Source organism: Apteryx rowi, unplaced genomic scaffold (genome assembly GCF_003343035.1).
Source record: "Apteryx rowi isolate R43461 unplaced genomic scaffold, aptRow1 scaffold_153, whole genome shotgun sequence".
In the NCBI taxonomy this organism is placed as follows: domain Eukaryota; kingdom Metazoa; phylum Chordata; class Aves; order Apterygiformes; family Apterygidae; genus Apteryx; species Apteryx rowi.
Genome location: NW_020447786.1, coordinates 709,829 through 731,521, shown reverse-complemented (window position 1 = coordinate 731,521; position 21,693 = coordinate 709,829). Strand labels below are relative to the sequence as shown.

General features: G+C 40.2%; 1 protein-coding gene across 1 annotated transcript in view; it reads right to left on the bottom strand.

Annotated features, from left to right (window-relative positions):
* Nucleotides 1-21,693, bottom strand: part of CHST9 (carbohydrate sulfotransferase 9) — an 87,776-nt gene that overhangs the window by 16,846 nt on the left and 49,237 nt on the right. The window contains exon 2 of the mRNA XM_026059179.1: nucleotides 2,440-2,477. Coding sequence (XP_025914964.1) covers nucleotides 2,440-2,477 — 38 coding nt within the window. The remainder of the gene's footprint in view (nucleotides 1-2,439; nucleotides 2,478-21,693) is intronic.

Genomic DNA, 21,693 nt, shown 5'->3' with positions numbered 1-21,693 from the left:
GAAGGAACTAAGAACCAAACAGAAAACAACAGGGGTCTTCAGGATGCAAGGTGTCACGAATCCCCAGAGTTGGTGAGGGTTTAACCTAGCAGGAGACCACTAAGACAGGAGCTTTATTGTTTCCCAGTCCCCTCCCTTTTTTCAGTCACCTCTCAACAAGACATTCCTTGATATTTGCCCCTCCACACTCCTGCTCCTGTCAAATTGTAACACCATTTATCTTCTGAAGAACGACTTCTCACCCACTAAAATTTCTGGCAGGCAGTTTAATTCAGTGATGGTGCACTGACTTAAGTGGAACTACAAACCAACTTTTTACAGCTTTGTTTGGGTACACCCACCACCACATTAAGGCAATGCAATTTACTGTAAAATTAGATATTCCTTAGTTAACTGCAGACAGAGCAGATGAGCAATTCTAGGAGGGCAAGACAGTGGCATGCAGGGAAGGACCAAGGCTGGAAATGCAAAGTATGGCATCTAATCCATCCTTTGCAATTGTGACAAATGTCCTATTTATCACAACATGCTCTTCCTCAGAGAAGGTCAATGTCTTCCACTGAGCTGATTTTGTCATATAGAAAATGTGCAGAGTTAGGTCTCCAATCATCCATCCCCAGCCCTGCCAAAGTAGCCTCAAGTTGTGTTTCAAAAATACAACTGCCCCCCCTTCTGGACAATAAGCACTCCCAAAAGTGCTGTCACAAAACATTTCAAGTTAATTTTCAAATGCAATTTATACAAGTTAATTAGGCTTGTTTTAGGACATGAATTCTCAGCAAAAGTACACAACGTCCATGAAGTTTCTGAATAGTTCTGCATTTGTTTAGGAAAAAATGAAGATTTTTCTTTGCCTGATGTAATGGTATATTCTGGGCTAAATATGTTCAGCCATCAATTATTCAAGATAATAGGAAGGTTATAACAACTCTGACAGAACAAAACCATGGCTATTACTAGGTATCTCAGGACCAGGCTTCCCATAAGCTTCCAGACCAAAGGGCTTATTTGGTCAGGAGTGATGCCAGCTCAGAGCACATAAATGACATAGCAACATCAGCGCAGTGCTCTGCCACAGCAGGCAAAATGCTTTTCGACCCAAACACGGCTGTGCACAAATGCCTTAGGTGGGTAATCACCTGGATGGTTAGCCCTCAGTCTAGATAATCAGATCACCAATAGAAGTTAGGTAAATGGGCATTATGATGCCCAATGCCAGAACTTAGGACTTGGAAGAAAGCCTGCCAAAGGTAGGATAAGGGCTGTTGTACTGGTGGTGACATGCAAAGCTGTCAGGTATTCACACTGGTGGGCTGCTATAAATTTATCTGTTCCTACTAGCTGCAGCTTTCAAGTTGTTTCCTTTTGTGGTCAAACCTATATTGAAAATGGCCATTACAGTTTCTAGTCACCTCCTTCCTTCCTCAGAAGGCAGTGAAGTGCATGTGACAACGAAGCCCAACTATACCCCTTTAGCACCACTTCTTCTTATGGTTTAGGGGTGTAAATGAACAGAGAAGACAAAATAAAACCAAGGTAGTCATCTGCACCAATAGCTACTCTGAAGACGGCTACTGGTATAAAAAAAGCAGTCATTAAACTGTTTGTAAGTGACTTTTCAAAATAAATCTCACAAATGCTAAAAATACCTGGTTTTATGCCGTTTGGATAACAACATTCAGTAAGAGGACAACAAGCTGTGAATGAGGAATGTGAATGTGACTTCTGTACAAGTCAAGTCTTTTCATTCAGGACCAGCATACATTTCAGAAAAGCAAACTGTGGCTTTCCTCCTCCCTTTTTGGCTAAGGGAAATTTTATTTCAGTATAGTTCCTTATATTATTTTCCTGAGATTGAAATGCTAAATATAAGAATATTTAAAAGTTATTTTTCAAGTAATTTCCCCTAATTGATGCAGTAATAAAGACAGGATAGAAAATACCTCCACAAGCAATGTCACAGTTTAGTGACGCCTCAATGAAAATTCATCGCAGAAATAAAACCTAAACAACATTGAAAGATATAATCTACGTGTGGCATGCACACATTTCATACCAATAGTTTTCTGGCTTTTAAAAGCAATGCTAGCAAACAGGAGAACTAAACCATTAATTAAAAAAAAAAACAACAAAAACACAGTTCTATGCTACAAAATTTGATACCAGTGGACAAATTGTTGATCTGTATCCTCACCTTCAAGACATCAATAAGGAGATGTACTAAATTGCTTAAATGGCAAATCTTATATTTAAATCAAAAGGATGATTACTCTTGTGAATTCAGCACATCTGCAGAGCCAGGCCGTGGTCTGATACATGGTACTTAACATACCTATACAGTTAATTTTAGCTTGTCCTATGAAGTTCTCCTCTTTGTAATTGCTACAATTTTTCTACATGAAAAATTAAGTAACAAAAAGTATGAAAATGTCAAAATACCTGATTAATTATCTGTTGTTGCAATTCTTCTCCAGACACTGAAAGAGAACAAAAATAATTAGTTTGTACACATTTTAATGAATACGATCACACAYATATGCAACAAGAACAGTGAAATCAACAACAAAAAAAMCCAAACAAGTTCTAATTAAACAGTAGCGTTTAACATGTATAAATGACTTGGAAAAACCTTCAAAATGGAAATCCACTTAAAGCGGTGAAAGAAAAAACAAACCCTCTTAATCAAGATGTCATAAAAAGAAGGCTGAGATAGGAAGCCAGTTTTACTAGCCTGGTGCCCCACAAGGCATTACAACATTTGAAGTGAAGACAACGAATTTCAAATATGCACTAAGAAGCCCCTTAATTAACTTTGCGAGATGCACTGCTGCAGGAATATGCGACTGAGACACTGGCAGCATCCAGCTCCGGATTTGAACATCTGAGAAGAAAAGCGGCCTCTGCAGTTAACTGATGATACAAGTTTGTGCACGCGTGATGACTGAAGTTAGCCCCCAGCAGGCTCAGAGAAGAAATCCTACCCTGACAATCTGGCATGAAGTGATGAGTTGAATTATGGCCTTGCTCACTCCTCCTGGCTGCCTTCTGCAGCGGTGCTCAGCGCTGCTGAAGATACAACCAAAGCCTTGGCAGAATGCTGCTTTTCCTACAACTGCCCGGGATCCTACCAGCAATGACATCTCAGACGTATTCTTTCCTTTCAGATCCGAAAGGACAGTGCTCTGGCCTCATCAACTGCTACCATGCAGTAGCTGTCAGAAGAGCAGCTGGTTTCAATTACCCTCCCTTTGCTATTGGAGACCATCCACACGTATTGGGGAAAGTCAGGAATTTCACACTTACCTATCCAGCTAGGTCTACATGTATCCATCAGAGTTTTTTGGGGTAATAACGATAGGACTCTGTTTACAACCTGTCAATATCACTAGTAACTGGCAGGGGAGCCTATTTCTGCAGAGCACTGGTGGCTGCCTCTTTCAGGACTGTCAATGTTGCTCCATTTCAACAGAATTTTTTTGTACTGCTGTGTGGCATAAGATACAGTTTTTAAAACCAGGTGAAAAGATTTTAAGTGTTAACATAAAAATATCACTAGTTAAATAAAAATCATCTTCACTACCAGTCCCTGAGAATACTCTTCTCAAGGAAAGCATTATAGATGATCTAGATAAAGATAGTTACTTCAGGCTATCTTATAAGATTGTCTCTTACGATAATTATTTCCTGCATGCTTGTGTTGTGTTTTTGTTTGCTAAATATAAAAATAATGCTTTTTTGGCTCCAAGGAAAAAAAAACAGAAATACTGTTTAGGGGAGACTTCCCAAAAGGTATTCCCTTGTTCACCGAGCTCATCTTTGGGAGTGATGGAACTTATTCTGGTAACTAACTTTTTAACCAAATAAATTGTTGGCAATAGAAGATTAAAGGAATATGTGTTTTTAGCATCCTCTAATGATATACAAGTTACTAAGAAAGCAGGGTGTTTGAAATCTCTGGTTAGATCAACACTATTTTGCTCAAAGGTTTGTGGACTTTGAATACTGATGCTTTCCTGTTTCCCAGTACATTTGTTTTTAGGCTATTTTGATTCACTTTAAAGGAATTTTAATAACTTTCTGTTGACAGCATGGACAGCTGGTCTTGAGAATTAGTGAAAATTCACTTGCTGACTGAGGAAGGAAGTGACATCAATGAGTTTCTAAAGTCAGCCCAGAGGGAAAAGTGAGCTCCGCAAGAGTAGCCTTTCATGCCATTGTATTTACAGTGATGCCTCAAGATGCAAATTGCAATATCAATCAAACCTGCAGTTTCTACCTCAGACAAATATAAAAATGAACAGAAATACTGGGAAAGACCTTTCTGACCATTGCTGACACCGTTAAGGAAAATGTGAAGAATTTATGGTATCACTCTTAGTTCTTTCTTTCGGTGATTTAAATATAACAGTACCAATGAAAAGGCAGTTGCCCAAGTGTATGATATACCAGTAATGACGACATGGGTTAAACAGGACAGAGATTGACTAGCCAGTTAAAGATAGAAAGGAGATCAAATTCAAGGTCACCAGCAAATCGACTACTTATTCTCCATTTATTCACTACATGATCCTTGTCCTCATCACAGAACAACTCAATGAATTTGGCAAAGTCAGCAGTACACTCAGAAGAGGCCAAGGTCCATAATAACAGAGATGCAGCAAATTAAGGTGGAAATACATTGGCACCATTACATCAGGAAGCCTGCAAAATACTGGTATATAACATACTTTTGTTTTAAGGGGAAAAACTACAGAAAAGTGGGAAAAAAACCATGAACACACAAAACAATACTTTTTTCTTCCTTAGCATAATTGCAATAGTCTCTTATTTCCCTCTTTCTCATTGCTAATAGATCATCATGAAGTTTGAAAGAGATATTCCTTTGAAAACAGCAACTACCAAATAAAAACGTCCCTCCAGAATTCAGCTTAAAAGCAAAAAAGGATTTTAAAAGGCTCAAGAATGCTATATCTTAATATACATCCTTAAAGGATATAGCCCTCCACAGCAAACACACAGCACTGAAAGGGGTTTCAATTTTTGGCTGGGAAGAAGGCGGCTTTGGTATTGAAACTAACCACAACTTTGTTTCTCCTGCCTTTTTTTAAATCCCCTGATTACTCATACAGTAACTAGTCACTAATTCATAGTTTATATATGACACCCTCATTTTTGAGAAGGATGTTTCTGTTTAGGTGCCTTGTCATTTCTAAGCCACCCTGCTATCATTCAATAGAAGCATTGGAGAAGTTCCACTAGAGACACAGCTCCAAATTCAAAGAACATGAGGCAATTTGACACAGATAAAACCAAAATTTTCAGAACATGCAAGCCAGTCCCACAGGCAACACCTGGGTTAGTCTCAAGAAATCCACATCATTCTTGAGATGTACCAGAAGTTTCATTACCCATAGACATACACACACTAAATTCAACTTTTACATCAGTTTCTCCAGAGCCACTGTGGTGGCAGCTCATGCAAGATGAATGAATGCATGAACATCAAACTAATTGGGAGATTTACTGCCATCTGGAAATTTGTATGGAAGCTGCACAGCAGGTAGTCCACGTAGTCCAAAAGGCACACCTTCCACAAATCAGATTACATGTGAATGGGCTGTTCTCCTCCCATATTTTTCCTACTATATTAAAAATTGTTTTTTCTACCTGTCATCTGGCAAACTGTTCCTAAATCAGCTCAATAGTGCCATCTGACCAGACTTGACGTTAAAAGCAAATCAGAAGGCTTTAACCATAGACAACCATGCACCAACGATACATTTAGTCAAAAGACACATATTTACCAGTACAAACGAAGATACTTGTTGGCCGAGGCTCTGTTCTCCTGACACTAATTGAGGCTAAACTGGTGCCACTTTGGAATCCTGAGCTGGAGAAATAAACCTACCCCAAATTTATTTTTAGTGATTTGCTTTTTAAGTAACTCTAAAGCAATGTCTCTCCATCCACAAAAAATGTAAAATAACACCTTTATTTGTTTTTGGATGGTTGAAATAAATGGCCTCCTTGGGCTGACCTCAAGCTATACCACTTAAGAAAAAAAACATTTACAACAAACATTCTTTAAAAGATTTCTCTGTATTTTCATTCACTAATTAGTACACTAATTCCTGTTTCCAGGGCATCAACATCCTGTTTCCAGGGTTTACAATTTTTTGCTTACTTCTTATAATATGGAAAATTACCTTACTGAAGGAATAATGTATGCTTTATAATGTAGCTGACCAATGCAAGACACAAGAGCATGTCATAACTGATGCTGTCACGAGGAACTGCAACGTGGWCTCTTCAGTCTTATGCATGCAACCYACACAGAGAACACCACATAATTAAGCACACTATGTCCTGCTTACCTCCATACAAAGGAATGTGATATTCGTGCAGGTTTACAGATTAATCTGCTGTAATTCTTTTGAATGTTAAACTACTTCCAGCTCAAATATAATTAAGATCACCAGGTACAAAAGATTCAGATTGGAAATACGAGTACAAACAGAACAAATAACAGCTTGATACTGTTTCTTATGTTCAAGTAGTTGGATACATTAGTGAACAAACATGCTGTCAAAATCCTTCAGTATATAGCAAAAGAAAAAAAAAGTTTCATTTCAAAAGGCAAAAGAGTACTACTGCATTTAATTAGGGTGTAAAATCCTTTTAAACACACTGGTCTGCCAATTTATGTGACGTGACTGCTGCAAGTCCTAGGAACAAAGGGTTTCTTTTTTTCCAAAGATCAAATCCCAATTTATACCTTAAAAAAATTATCATCAACATCAATAAGGGGAAGGCTGTGGAATTAAAAGTTTTGTTCCTTAAGTCTTCAGATAATCCTATCAATATTTTTGGCATGATGAGAAGGCAGGGGAAGAACAGAAATCCTGTGTCTGTCTCCCTGCTCCCAGTCTCTGACGATTTCCAACAAGAAGGAGAAAAATGAGGAGAATCACAGAATCGCTGAGGTTGGAAGGGACCTCTGGAGGTCATCTAGTCCAACTCCCCTGCTCAAGCAGGGTCACCTAGAGCACGTTGCACAGCATCACATCCAGGCGGGTTTTGAATATCTCCAGAGAAGGAGACTCCACAACCTCTCTGGGCAACCTGTGCCAGTGCTCTGTCACCCTCACAGTGAAAAAGTTTTTCCTCATGTTCAGATGGAAGTGTCTGTGTTTCAGTTTGTGCCCATTGCCTCKYGTCCTGTSGCTGGGCACCACTGAAAAGAGTCTGGTCCCATCCTCTCGACACSCTCCCTTCAGATACTTGTACAYGTTGATAAGATCTCCTCTCAGCCTTCTCTTCTCCAGGCTAAACAGGCCMAGCTCTCTCAGYCTTTCCTCATAAGAGAGATGCTCCAGTCCCCTAATCATCTTTGTRGCCCTTCGCTGGACTTGCTCCAGTAGTGCCACATCCCTCTTGTACTGGGGAGCCCAGAACTGGACACAGACTCCAGATGTGGCCTCASCAGGGCTGAGTAGAGGGGGAGMATCACCTCCCTCGACCTGCTGGCAACACTCTTCCTGATGCACCCCAGGATACCATTGGCCTTCTTGGCCACAAGGGCACATTGCTGCCTCATGCTTAACTTGGTGTCCACCAGCACTCCCAGGTCCTTCTCMGCAGAGCTGCTTTCCAGCAGGTCAACCCCCAACCTGTACTGGTGCATGGGGTTATTCCTCCCCAGGTGCAGGACCCTGCACTTGCCTTTGTTGAACTTCACGAGGTTCCTCTCCGCCAATCCCAGAGGGCAAGGGATTCAGCTCATGACAAAGCTCAGTCTTGCTCTGCAACAGCCATAATTGCTTCCCTGCAAGTTGGAATGGCACTACAAGGAAATCAGCTTTGGGGAGGGAATCTGATATTCTAATATCAATTTAATCTTGTTTTTCCAGTTTGTGACAGACACACTAAGAGCTTTTGACTTTATTTTTATAAACCTAAACACAAGAGACCCATGTGGTTGTGATACATCCTACTTTCATTACTGATTTCCTACTAACCTATCAGAGCAGCTTCTGAAGAGTGGAAAGAAACCAGAGCATCCATTCATGAACAACTTCTGCAGTTCTTTCCAGTGGCCCCGGAGCCTGAGCAAAAGCACTAAGGTTTATTTTTCAGACTCATAACTGGGAAGGTGTGATACAAATTTTTTTAAGAAGCCTGTAATTTGGCACACAAAGACTAAAATATTTTAGGACAGAACCAAATATCTCCTGTAAATTAATCACAGAATCTCCATGAACTTGATGCAACACAACTCCTTCAAATGTGCATAGCATTTATGTCCTTTTTCTAACATGGAATTCAGAAAACAAACTGCACGTTTATAGCACTACCTTCAAAACCTACTTTAACTTACTTTTGCACCTCTGTGGTAATTACGCAACTGAATTTGATTACAGTGGCCTACAATGCATTAATCACATCTTCATGGTATTGCATAATCCTCCTCAGTTGTCACAACGCCAACTCATACGATGCCCTGGCAGTAGGAAACATAAAAAGAAACCCAAGTTGATACTGATTGAACCAAATGAAGAAAAGCTGGCCATCTCAAAACACTGAAATTCTCACAGCATTCCAAGGTCTCCCCAGCTAATTTTTCATGATTGCTTTTGATATGAAAACAAACCTTTAATTGTCAGTCTCTAATAAGGGTGCAGAACTGTTYCCTGGGAGGTTCAAAGGACCCTGGGAAACTGAACATTTACGAAAGCTCTAGTAGCCAAACATCTTCTGCTGATTAGCATACACCATTCAGTTTCCATCTAACGCAGAAATAAAAAAAAAAAAAAAAAGTGGAGGGGTGAGGAAAATGTTCTTGGTCTGACAAAGAAACATTAGTGTTAATAGGATTGAAGGCCCTCGTTCATTAATTCTTTTGGGCATWAAAAGGTGGGGGTGCAATTCTGTTTTAAAAATCTATGCCTGGGCCAAATTCTGCATTGACTAACATTGTGTATATAATCATACTTAAGACAAGGAAATGTCAGAATATAAATTAGTTTAGAATTTGGTGTTTCACCTGCCCTCTCATTTATCAGCATCGACTAATATTTCCAGATGATACAGCATTTTCTTTCAACAAGCACTGCCAGTATGCCCACTACCAGAATTAGCAGGCAGATTTTCTTCTAGAAAGTTGCATTTTATATACCTGGTGAAAGGGAAGGTGAAGATTTGTTACTGCGTTCCCTTAAGAATGGAAGATTTGAGATAATGGAAGCATGCCAGACAGCATATTTCATTTTAACATTAGTACAATATTGATATGGTGCTTTGGATGGTTTCCAACGGAATGTCATGTATATTTTCAATGCCTATTGGCATTCATCCTGTATCTAGCAACAAGAATAGTTTGTTTCAGTTTTGGTTTAGAGCTCACTATTCAACTGCTTTCAAAAGCTTTCTGTTGTATCTAACTACCTCATGACTTTTTTGGATCCCTGCTCTCTTAAGCAGCTGAATGGAACAAATCATAGATTCCTAATCATCTGCAATTAGACAGGCAAAGATAAGTTAATTTTGGCTTAGCAGATGCATTTCCTCAAACTTCATCACAATGTGTTCCCAGTCCTACAGTAAGGACTGCCTCAGCTCTCACGCCGCTGACTGCAAGGGCCACTGCTTTTCCATTTGAAATCCCATGGACCAGCAGTCTCCATTTTCATGTTGCCTGTTATGTCAATGGTGCTTTACATTATGATCGTCTAGAGGAAAGGTCACATAATCTGTTAAAATGCCTTCCTGACTACGGTCCAGTGTTAAGCTCAACTGTTTATGTGGCTATCTTCCACAAAATAGATTTCTGGGCTTTGACTCAAAAGAAGTTACTTCCACCATGGTCCATGGCAGCTTCCTATATCAAGGTTTTCTCTCTGTGTTAAATGAGGGATGGCTGACCCTTTTTTTTTTTCCATTGAAGGAAAACTATCTGGCTTTTAGTACRAGAAGAGTAAGGTAAGAGCTCCTCTACAGGAAGACCATGGAGAGCAACTAGGGCATGTGCACTTGCATACAAACCCCACGCAGAAATAAAGCCAAGGACATATACACTGCTACTGCTTTAAGGCAGCCGAAACTCTGTATTGCACTGACATTAGGGCTGAAACTTTGCAGCAGTCTGTCTTTGGTTTTGGTTCCTGCTTGGTTTCTGTCCACATTAAGAACATATGGCTGCCCCCACCCAGAGGAGGAATGTGACTGCAGTTGAAATTCGCAGTCACATTAACTCTGTTGAGGCAAGTCACATGGAGCCATGATCTTCATTCTGGCGTACCCTAGAGAGGGTCAGCTGTCGGTCTGTCACTTGTAGTAAGGATGGTCTGAAGTCTGGCTCTGAAACACACCATACCCATACAATCTTAATTTGAACAGCCCAGAAACGGCCAATGAAGATAAAGGCACCAGAGCCAAGGGCAAGCATCACACATGCTTCTACAGGGTTATTCCCACAGAGCCCTTCCTTTGACTCACCTGCAAGGAMAACTGCACCATAAACAGCAGCAACGCTCCTCTGCTCTGAATCAGAAGCAGCCGCATGCAAGATGTGCACATAGCAAGTCCAAACACGGATGGAAAAATGCAGCTTCTTGGCATTAATTACAAAGTGGAGTACCACAGCAGAGTCTCCATGGGAAGCCTTAGTCTACAGTTTCCGTATTCCAGAAATAAAAGAGATGAATTGTCTATACAACATAAGGCCAGGAAGTGACCAGTAGTGATGAGAACAAATATTCTTTCAATTTACTACCCATTTTGAGTTATGGCTACATAAATGAACTATACTTGTTTGAATCTGCCATGTTTTTTTGTTTAAGGTCTAAATGCGCCACTCTAAGGCATGCTCCTAGCACACTGGCCTCAAATAACTTCACTGATATTTTTCCATTTGGAAGTAAAATATTCCCCAATAGGAATCTGACTCTTGCTCATTGAAAAATGCTGCTCACGCTTAGAGGGAAGGTTATATGCAAGACAATCCTGCAGGTAAAGAACAAGGGGAAAAGGAAAGGGGGAAGCAAGCAGCCCTTTGAAATAGAAAATTAACTGTAAAATTAAAAAAAMCCCCAACTCTAAACAGGGTAATTTTATAGTGAAAGATAACTAGGAGAAAGGCAGAGAGAAATAAAGCAGAACATAACCTTTCCTAATGCACGGTTTTGAATTAAGATTGGTCAGATACAAAACAAAAACCTACAGCAATCAGTCGCTGCGGGGAGAACAATTTATCTATGTTTTGTATAACTAGAGTATGACCTTTCGCTACCAACTCTTGTGCTTGAATTCAGCTGCAGTTATTCGAAGTCATTTGTAAAAGGTCATCCATGGATAAGAATATAATACGAATCCAAGAAGCACAAGGGTTCAGGTTTGTGCTATTTTGCCTTGCACCAGTCAAAATAAAGTGAGGAGGGAGAAGGAGGGTGGAAAGCCCAGCCACTGCTACAGATTTGGTTCTCAAATGGATTTGAATAGTTTGAAAACATTGTTTAATATAACTAGACAATTTCCAATACATAAATATGAATTACTAGAGTATAGGCAATTTTAATGTTTGTCATTGATGACCACATTACTGAGAGAAATTTTACCAAATAAGACTACCTATTTACTTTTTGTAAACTGAGTTAMATTTTGATCACTACAGCACTGTAAAACCTCTTCCTCCCTCTTCCCCCATTCTGTGAAAGATTATGGAAGCCCAGTTTTTATAAAGAAATATGACTCTTCAGCCAAGACGGAGGTTTATACACATATTAAACATCTGTGCCTGTATTTCTGCATATGAACCTTTCTTTATTATTGGATTTTTCAAAAGATAGTGGATGGGTGATATTTTAGGGAGCACCTTAAAGAAGAACCTGTAAGAATATACAAGCAATTCTCAACAAGAAGAAAATTCAATAGATGTATATAACAACATTTTTGGAACACCAAAGGATATGAGAAAATTTAGACTGTGTCCTCCATATTGAAAAGGTAGCTCACTAAGGGGAAGAAAAGGATATAATGTTTATATGTAGAAGTAAAAGCAAATTCATATAAAAAAGAATTGACAGCAGTTATTTCATCAGGATCTTATGAGACCACCTCCCCAAAAATCTCAGAACAACTCTGAAAGCCAGTCTGCAAAGGATTTGCCACCGCTACATGAGAGCACATTTAAGCTTTTGCAAAAAATTTCTTGTGTGGGTGTAATGTCCTTAAAGACAAAACCCGCAGCCCAAGCATTTGGTCTGCCCTACCACTAACTTTTGCTAGCTCAGCAACAACTGAAGGCACATTGCACCCGCTGCAGCTAATTGTAACCACCTCCTCTCCTGCAGGTGAAACACCCTGATGCTCCATGCCATAAAACAGTGCCATACTCTGCTTTGGCAGGAGTCTTTTGCCTACTTCAGAAATCCCAGTTGTGCCTCCCTCTGAGYGCCATCATCGCTGCGCCAGCTCAGGCGTTGGCAGCGCTCAGACGTGGAAAGCAGCAGGGGTGACGCCGCGAGTTCAGCTGGAGAAAACATTACGAGAACTGAACTCACATGTGTCACTGCAAACGTGGTTAAATGTCTCCTTTTAATTAAACAAAGACTGAAAATAACAGCGGTAAGGCAGTATCAAGTACCCCAAAACTGCAAAGCGCCCCAATGGCAAAACCATAAATGATGCACTGTATCAATTCGATCACTCGGGCAGAGCCTAAATAGATGTTCCTAGGTACGGCACACCTTTTTCCATGCATAGAGGGTAAATTGTCAAATGGGCTTTAAAACCACACCTGCAGGTTTTGCACACACAAGCATTTTCTGCCCACAAAATGCAATACTGCTGTTTGCAAAGGACCAAATGTACATATCCCAAAGCTGGTGCTTAGATACAATTTGCATCCATAAAATGTGCAGGTGCAGGTTTACGGAGACCTACAAGAAGAACATGACCGCACAGCAAACTACCATTTACATCTCAGCCTTCAAAAAACAAGCTTAGTAATCTTCCTGTTTGCCACCACAGGATGTAAACATGCCAGACCCGAGAAGGAGAGAGAGAATATTACAACCAAAATCACAGCTGCGTTCACAACGCACAGACTGATTTAAAACACACGTCCACCCACTCCAGGTTTGCAGTCCTGGGTGTATATCAATACTTGCAGTGATGATGATACCCTAAACAGAGGACAAGATTAATGCGTCTCCTACAAGGGTGAAAAAGGAATTCCGAAAGAGTCCTTAGCACCAAGTGACTAAATTAAAATATTTTCTTTATGACTGAAAAATCACGCCATGCTTATTCTTTCCCAGTGAACTGTATTCTTCTTCACTCCATTAAAAAACAATCATGCGTGCCTGACACGAATCAGCATGTGAATTACTGACCAAGCTAGCTTCAGCAAGTACTAAGCAACATATTCATAATTTGGTGCCATTATTCACATGTAAATTACTAATTTCTACTGAATTGAGTACTCGGGAGCAGACATTTCTCTTTGCTTCTGACAGGGAAACATAGTCAATATTGCATCTGATTATCAACAGAACTTAACATGTTATTGGCATATTGCTAATTGCAGGGGCAAGGTCTTTACATAGTCCCACAGATTAGGGGAAAAAGGCATATCTCCATTTAGTTCATTGTTATTATTTATTTATAACTAGATACAATTCTGTATCTAAAAATCTAATTAAAGAACGTGAAAGGAAACGCAAAGGAAATGGGGAAAAAATTCTCTTCAAATTAGAAAGTATTTTGGATCAAAGCCACACTTATTGCTGCTATTTAAATAATAAATAAGGAGAGAAAAAATGATTTGACAGGACTGAATTTCTTACCTTTTCAGAAATCTAAAAAAGAAAATGTGATAATTGAGCATTCCTCCCACCTTCCTTCCTCCCTCACCCCCCAGAAATTTTGGGCACCAAGAACATACAGACCTGTTGCTATAATTAAAGTAATTTGTCAACTTTGGATTGTTTAGAATATAACAGGTCCAGGTATTACAAGTATATGGGAAACAAATCTTCAGAAAAAGCAATTTTACATCTTAATGTTGCTGGTGGAGAGTGAAAGCAGTGGACAGTATTTTTTTAATGGATGGTTAGTTAGATGCACAACTAGATACTCTGAAATAGCAAAGCTGCAAACAGCTCAGAGTTTCAGATCTCTCCTACTCATACAAATGTTTCAGTAATGTACTTACTTTCAACAATAATTTTTCTCACTCTTGATTACGGATAACTAGCTCCTAGGACAACAGAAAAAAAACCCAAATGTAAGCCCCTCTGATTGCTGCCACATAGCACCAAAGTTAACTTAAACATAGTAACATAATCACTGGAAAAATAGAAAGTAGCCACACTGATCACATTAGGGCTTGGTTTCATGACTGGCTTAAGCTGCTCGATGCCTGGCAAAAAAGGACGGCCCTGCCCTTGTCCCAGCCGTAGCGATGTGCTCCTAATCCTTCCTCATGCCAGCACAGGTGCATCTGCATCATGTGGTCAAGACACTATCATAAACCTGATTCAGCCAAAAATTCTTGTCTTGCTCAATAGGCTGATTTTCACCCGTACCAGCTCTGATCAGCCACGCAAGCGGTCTGCCAGCATACGGGAAGGAGGGAGACGTGGTGGGGCAGACCGCGGAGGCAAGGAGAAGCCCCTGCCTGGGGAAGCTCATGAGCGGATCAGCACAAATCCCTTGCAAACCACGTCCTGAGAGCTCTCATCTGYTCAGCTGCTACCGAACTGCCGGTACCAGAATACCCACCCTTGTCACAAATGACTGAGCGGTTCAGATGAGCCATAGCAACAAAGCAAGCCTTCTGCCTGCTTGCTATTTTCCTTCAGGGCATGCATTACACTGGGCTCCTTTTTTTTTTTTTTTCCTAAACTCAGATACACAGTCTATTTGGATTTCTAAAAGGTATTTGATAAGGTCTCTCACCAAAGATTTCTTAAGGAAACTTAGCAGGCACAGAATTAGAGAGAACATTTTTGCCTGGATTTAAAAAAAGAAAATGGTTAACAGATAGGAAATGGAACATAGTAATTAATACTCTATTTTCACAGAGGAGGAAAGTCACCAGTGGAGTCCTGCAGGCAGCGAGAAAGGACCCATGCTGTTCAACACATTTTTAAGATCACTGAGAAAGGGATTGAACGGGGAGATGACAACATTTGCGGATGATATTAAGTTACTCAGGGTAGGAATGATAGAGCTACAGAACTTTACAAGACTAGATATGTAATAAAACGACACCTAAAATTAGATTTATGTAAACTGATGCAAAATAGGGAAAAGCAATTTTAATTTAAACTCAAAAATTGTGGATTTTGAACTGACCCTTACTACTCAGGAATGAGATCATGAGGAGGTAATAGTGCTATATAAATATCAGCTTGTTGATCACAAGAGTTGGAGAAAGCAAACTGAATACTACAAAAAAACAAAAGAAACAATTATATTACTCTATATATGCATACCTGCATCTTGAATATGACATGCACAACTGCTGCCATATGCAATTTTGATCCTTCCATGCATGGGAAGGAGGACATGAGGGAACTGGAAAAGGACAAAAAAGGGTAAGATGGGTGGATTTAGCATAGGATAGCTTGCACATGAGCAACAGCTAAGAAACCTGGAAAAGCAACGATCCAGAGGAGATATGATAGAGATCTGTAAAATCATAAGTGACATGGAAAGGGTGAATCAGAATTGACTGTTCGCTGCCTCTTCTAATGCAAGGCCGGGGGCATCAAACGCAGCAGGCAGACGGCAGGTTCAAAACAGACACGAGGAAGCAGCTCTCCACGCGGCGGGGAAAGGAAACGCTGGCAGGGGACGYTACGGCTGCGAAAACTTTACATGGATTTAGGGGATAACTGAAGAAGCTGAGAAAAGGGAAATCCTTTGGAGATTAATAAGCAAATAGAAACTACCTCTGGCGCAGGAAGTCCCCGAATCACAAACTGTTGGAGTTTGGGAAAGTAATGGGTTTCGCTTTGCTGCTAGGATAGTGAGCGAGACAGAACTTTGGTCTGATCCTTGTATGTGTAACAACATGAGACACTAAAAAGAGGCCCCAGTTTAAAATTCTTCAGAGTCTGGACATCCTCAGTAGCTATGTCCGCCACACCTTAATGACATGTTGAAATGGCGACAGGCAGGCAAGAAGAGTGAAGTTGTGCTTCTTATCTCAAACCGCTCTGAACAGCGGCCATAAGTCACATAACGACTTAAATCATTCTCAGCTCTTGATGCCTGGACAGGCAAAGTGTTCACGGGGCTGTTTTCTACCAGTAAGGCTCTCTGCAGATATAGAAGTTTTTTTCCAGTCATGCCAAGAACCCCTAAACTCGGACAGTGCTGAGCAGTAAAACAACCTGTTTATACCTAAGCTCTTCCAGGCGTCACAAGCTAAACGTTCATCCTCGGCTTGTTGTGCTTTCGTGCACCAAGCTAAGGGGGTGGTCTCTGAGCAACGCTCTTTTTATGATGCTACAGTTCAGTGTTTGAGCACATGTGGGAGACCTGGGCTTAAATCCCTCCTTTGCTAAAGGGACATAAAAATGACATCCGCCTGATCTGGGAACAGATACCCTAGCTCCCCACGTAACCTCAGATAGGACTCTGTTGACCTCTCCCATAGAGCTGATACATATGCTTTGGACAAGCRGCTGAGTAGTGTTTAGACCAGTTTCCAAGGGGAAAAAAAGACTTACTGAATATTGAAAATATTAGGCTATGTGTGCAATGCTTAGGGATAACTGAACACAAGGACTTGAGTGACTTCTCAAAGTTACTAGGAAGCTTACTGAGAATAGGGGATTGAAMTGCAATATCCTAGACCACATGGAAACACCAGACCATTCTCCTTCTAGGCTGCAGATTGGGAATGATAAGTTTTTAGGAGCTATTACAGGAATTCTGTACCACCTGCCAATAGGAAAAAACAAATGAGCCTTGTTGAGAACTGCACCATGTTGGATTTTCATTCCTAAAATGGGCGTTCATTTAAAGAAAACAAATAACCGAACAGCCATTATAATAAAATCTTAAACACTGTTTCCAATTATACTGCATTGATTCAACATAATTATATTTTAATTACGTTTTGTTCATCTAGTACTCCTCCTATGGATTTCCTCCTTTTAGAGATTCATTTTCACRGTAAAAAATGCCTACCACTACATTTATTTTTAAAAATTAAAAATAAAATCCACACAAACCCCTAAATATTTTAGCTGTCCTGGGGCAAAATCAGCTGTCAGCTTTAAATTTCACATGGAGAATTTCACATGCATGGAGAACTCCCAAACCAATGTCTGTAGTGTTTTCATGCTGATTCTTAAGTCCTGAAGGGAGGGGCACTTATAAGCAGTTTAAGATATTACAGCTCCTACTGTTAAATTGTGTTAATGGTCGGTGAGTGCTCCCAGTCTATTTCCATTTAAAATCAGGTTGTCTAGAATCACTGCTGAAGACCAGCAAAGTGATTTGCCCAGCATCAGTACAATGGAACAGATATCCTGAATGTTAGCACCTAGTGCCCTCTACCTGCTTCACTTAAAATGCCTAAGAAGCAAAAACACAGAAAACTTCATTTTCTAATTTTTGCAATTCTGCCAGGCCAACAATTCAGCTAAGCTGGCCAAAAGCATTTTGTTTATGACTGATTTCTAATCTATTCTGTCAATTAGGAGAGTCGGCAGTGTTTTTCTCTTCTAGATTCCAAGCTACWTTCCTGCCATTATGAAATGTGCAGATTATTTGTTTCTTGCATAATTTTATCTTGTTTTTATAAAACCTAATTTTAAACTTCCCTTAATAACATACAGTCATCAGGAATGTAAATTCAGATGTCCACCTTATCTTTCCAGGAAATGTGGTGGGAGGCACCCTACAGTTCACTCTGACAGACGGAAAAAAGAATTTCAGCTCATAAATCCTGGTCCTGCCATATGAGCCATGCACTGAAACACTTATATGGGCCATCTGAGCGCTCGGCACATAGTACAGGTGGGCAAGCACTGATGCCTGCACAGATCAGACTGTACCATAAAGGACAAAGTTTCTACCATGGAAAAATATACAAACATATTGCTGTGAACCACAGCAGATAGCCACTACCACAACTAAAGACCCAGAAAAATTCTGGCTTAGTAGTCTTGACCTGTCAGGCAGCCTAAGTTACTATAACCCATAATTACCATGTCTGACTTGCACTTTGAACTCTAAATTCTGCCCAAGAGAACTGTTTGGAATTCCTCAACTATAGAGAATCTACAGGAAACCTGTTCTTTTCTTTTTTTCCCCAAAGAGTACACATACGCATTAACCTTTGGATTTTAATGCTGTCCCCGTGTGCTGCACGACAGTAAGTATTACTATGTCCATTTGTGAAGGAACAAGAACCAGGCAGCAGGAAGCCGTGTAGAGAACCACGCCTGACCTCAAGGAGCACGCATGCAAAGGCAACGCAGTGGCTGGGGGTCYGCACGACATTAATCACGACCAATGGTTCTAAAATAGAAAAGATACAGGAAATTGTGGCAACCTATGTGCTAGAATTTTATTATTCCATCTGCAGGGATGTGCCACAGTAGCACTGTCCTCTGTGTGAAACAGGGAATACAGGGAAACACAAGTGCCCACAAAGATATTCAGCTACCTGAACCTGTTGAGTTTGGGTTTTTTTGTTTTTTTTGCAACCACCTAAATTTCTAAGCTTCGACATGTTTCCAACAAGGATTATATCTGAGGCAATTCAGTTAAAAAATCATGCTTCCAGCATGGTAGAATCCTTGTCCTTGCTTTGTCCTCTTCGCAGAGCTCAGACACCAGTGACTTGGCAGTTCCCTTCCCTTCCTCCTCCCAGGCTCATTCCGGTTCACATCTGGATTATTTACCCCAGCTCCACCCTCTCACCACACATTCACACCCAGAGAACGGCCGATTAACTTAATAGCTAACTTGTCAGACTGCCTATAGCAGCTAAAATAAAAAACAAACCACGCTGGGCCAAGGCCTTTCATGGCAAGTTTTAGTCCGAAGCTCAGGACAGTGCTGCCAAACAGCAGGGCTACAACACAGGAGTACAGCGATATGAGCGCATGCCATGCTCTTTAAGATATTTGTAAACTAATCCTTGCAATCTGCGTGCCTCGACATCAAGCTGCCCTGGCAGACACAGTCCCCGAGTGCCTTCTTCGCGCTCTGTGACTGGCAGGAACAGCCACAAAAAGTACAGCAAAACCCACCCGCCTGGGTCAGCCCTTGGCTCACTTCCCAACCCCCCGGGAGAGTTCACCCGTCAGAGGGATACGGAGCAAAGGGGTTCCGTGGCAAATTCTCACAGCCGTGCCRCTGGTAGGTAAAAAGTATTATTTCTAGACACAACAACAGCTTTACTACCATACTGGGAGTTGCCAATACGACTGTTTGTGGCCCGTTTGCCAGCATATCTTAAGCATCCCGTAGAAGCACCCTGTGCTACACCAAGGCCCAGCAAAACAAACAGCCGGAGCAGAGCGAATCTAAATAATATTGAGCGCCAAGGATTTTATACCATTTTCTAGAAGAGCACTCCAGTTGGCATCCCAGCTGCTTCATGATTGGTATGTGCAAACGTGGGCTGTGTTTTCATTTGTTTCTAATAACAGGAGTTTTTGAAGGTATGAAATTATAGTGGCGGCGTTTTAGTATTCATAAGAAATGTAAATGTGTTTGTGATTATTCTTCCCCACTGCTAAATATCATCATTCGCGCCACTTCAGATTTTATTAATTAAATTAGCACTAATTGGGAAGCCTTCCGGTATATTTTTAGCCTGACTGTATGTTGCACTCTCTAAATTCTGTACACTGTAGCCTTTGCTTCGCCTCACCACCCTACCCTCTCCCAGAGGAAACGCTGCACTGCAAACTCATCTGTGTTTGCACACCCTCCCGTCTATGTGTTCATACTCTTGAATCAACACAAAAAAATCAACAGATATTTTTAAAAGATATTCTGAAGAAAGGAGCTTTCACACACACACTCAAAACCCAAACCGAAAACACAGCTAATTTTGTGTGACTAAGTGCCCCCTAGTGACACAGACCAACTCCAAACAACTTTCACAGCCACTTGCATGCCATACACAGTTTGCTGCATTTTCCAGAAAAGTGCTACTATTTCAGTTATGTCACTTACTTTGGTTTTCAGTATCTCAAACATTTTTTTTTAAACAAAGCAACACAGCCAATCAACTTCTATCTCCATAAAAATGAAAGTGTTAGTCTAAAAGCAGCATTATTTATTTGAAAGATGACTCCAAATGCTTCAATCAGTCTTTTCCTGCATAGGTAGCATCAAAGTCAATGTAAATATAACTCAGGAGAGATGCAGAGTCAGCTCCTCAGTGAGTTGTTAAAATTACACAGTATCCAATTAACTGATGCATTTCTGTTGCTTCTAAGAGCTGTCACCCAGCTGTGATGCTGAAAAAGTAGAAAAGCGAGTCAATTCTGCACCAGCCCTGCCTCTCACTATAAATCCTCCCTCACCCCACACCCAAGCCAACCTCAAATCAATCATTCTCCCCCCAAAATCCCACCCATGTGCTAGAGCAATGATGTCTAAAAGGCAGGTATGGCACTTCCTCTGTTTGGTTGTTCTCTCCAAAGATGCAAATGGAAAACACATCCTCTGGGAGGCTTGCCTTACAAATGAGCTCTTAGAAAACAAAAACTCTCCAAACCCCCAAATCCTAATCTTTTTCTTTGCCCTCAAACATTTTGAAGTTGTGAAATTAGAGGAATCACAGAAAAGACAGCATCTTTATTTTATGCTGCTCCTCACTAAGGTGAGAGCTGAAGATTCACAAATTATTCTTATATACAAAAGAAAACTCTGTATATAAAAGTTCTCTCTCTCTCTCTCTCTCTCTCTCAACAAATAGGCTATCAGATCTACTTCAAAACTATTCATTGCTCTTCTATAAATAAGAGTTATACCATTTTCTCAAGTGTTGTCCTTGTTTTTTTAATTTGGAGAATCTTACAATGTCAGCTTTGCCTCAGTTTTTAAAATAGTTCTGGGTCAATTTTGAAAGGACCATTATCAACTATTTTAAATAGCATTTTCTACTTTTTATTTTCTTAAGAAACTTGAAGATACCACTTCCGAGAAAACAGGGAGAGTTTCCCTCCACACTTAATAAGCATGAATTATATTTTCTTGTTTTTCTAATGAAGCAATAACCACACTACATTAATTTTGTTTGCTTCATTGTCTTTGCACTATTATAATCAATGATGTTAGCTAGAAAAGCACTTCTGAGTGCTCACAAGTGACCATAAGACTGGGGTTTGAGTCAAATGTACTCCTATACTCTTCTGAAACATTAAAATGAAGTCTTAAAATACAACTTTTCAGTAATCAACTTCTTACATAAAAAAAAAGAACAGTTCATAAAACAAAGAGGACATTGCAAAAGAGACAAACTGTTCCACTGAAGACAACATAAAAATGCACTGAAGTAAGTTCAACTCTCCTAAGGAAATTTTCCTTAAAATCAATAGAGATCACTACTAAGATGCTCTAAATTGCAATCTGACCTTTTAAATTACTTTCAAAAAAGGTAGAGTTTTACTGTTAGTACCTATTCTCAAGTTTTAGCATTGTACTTATGTG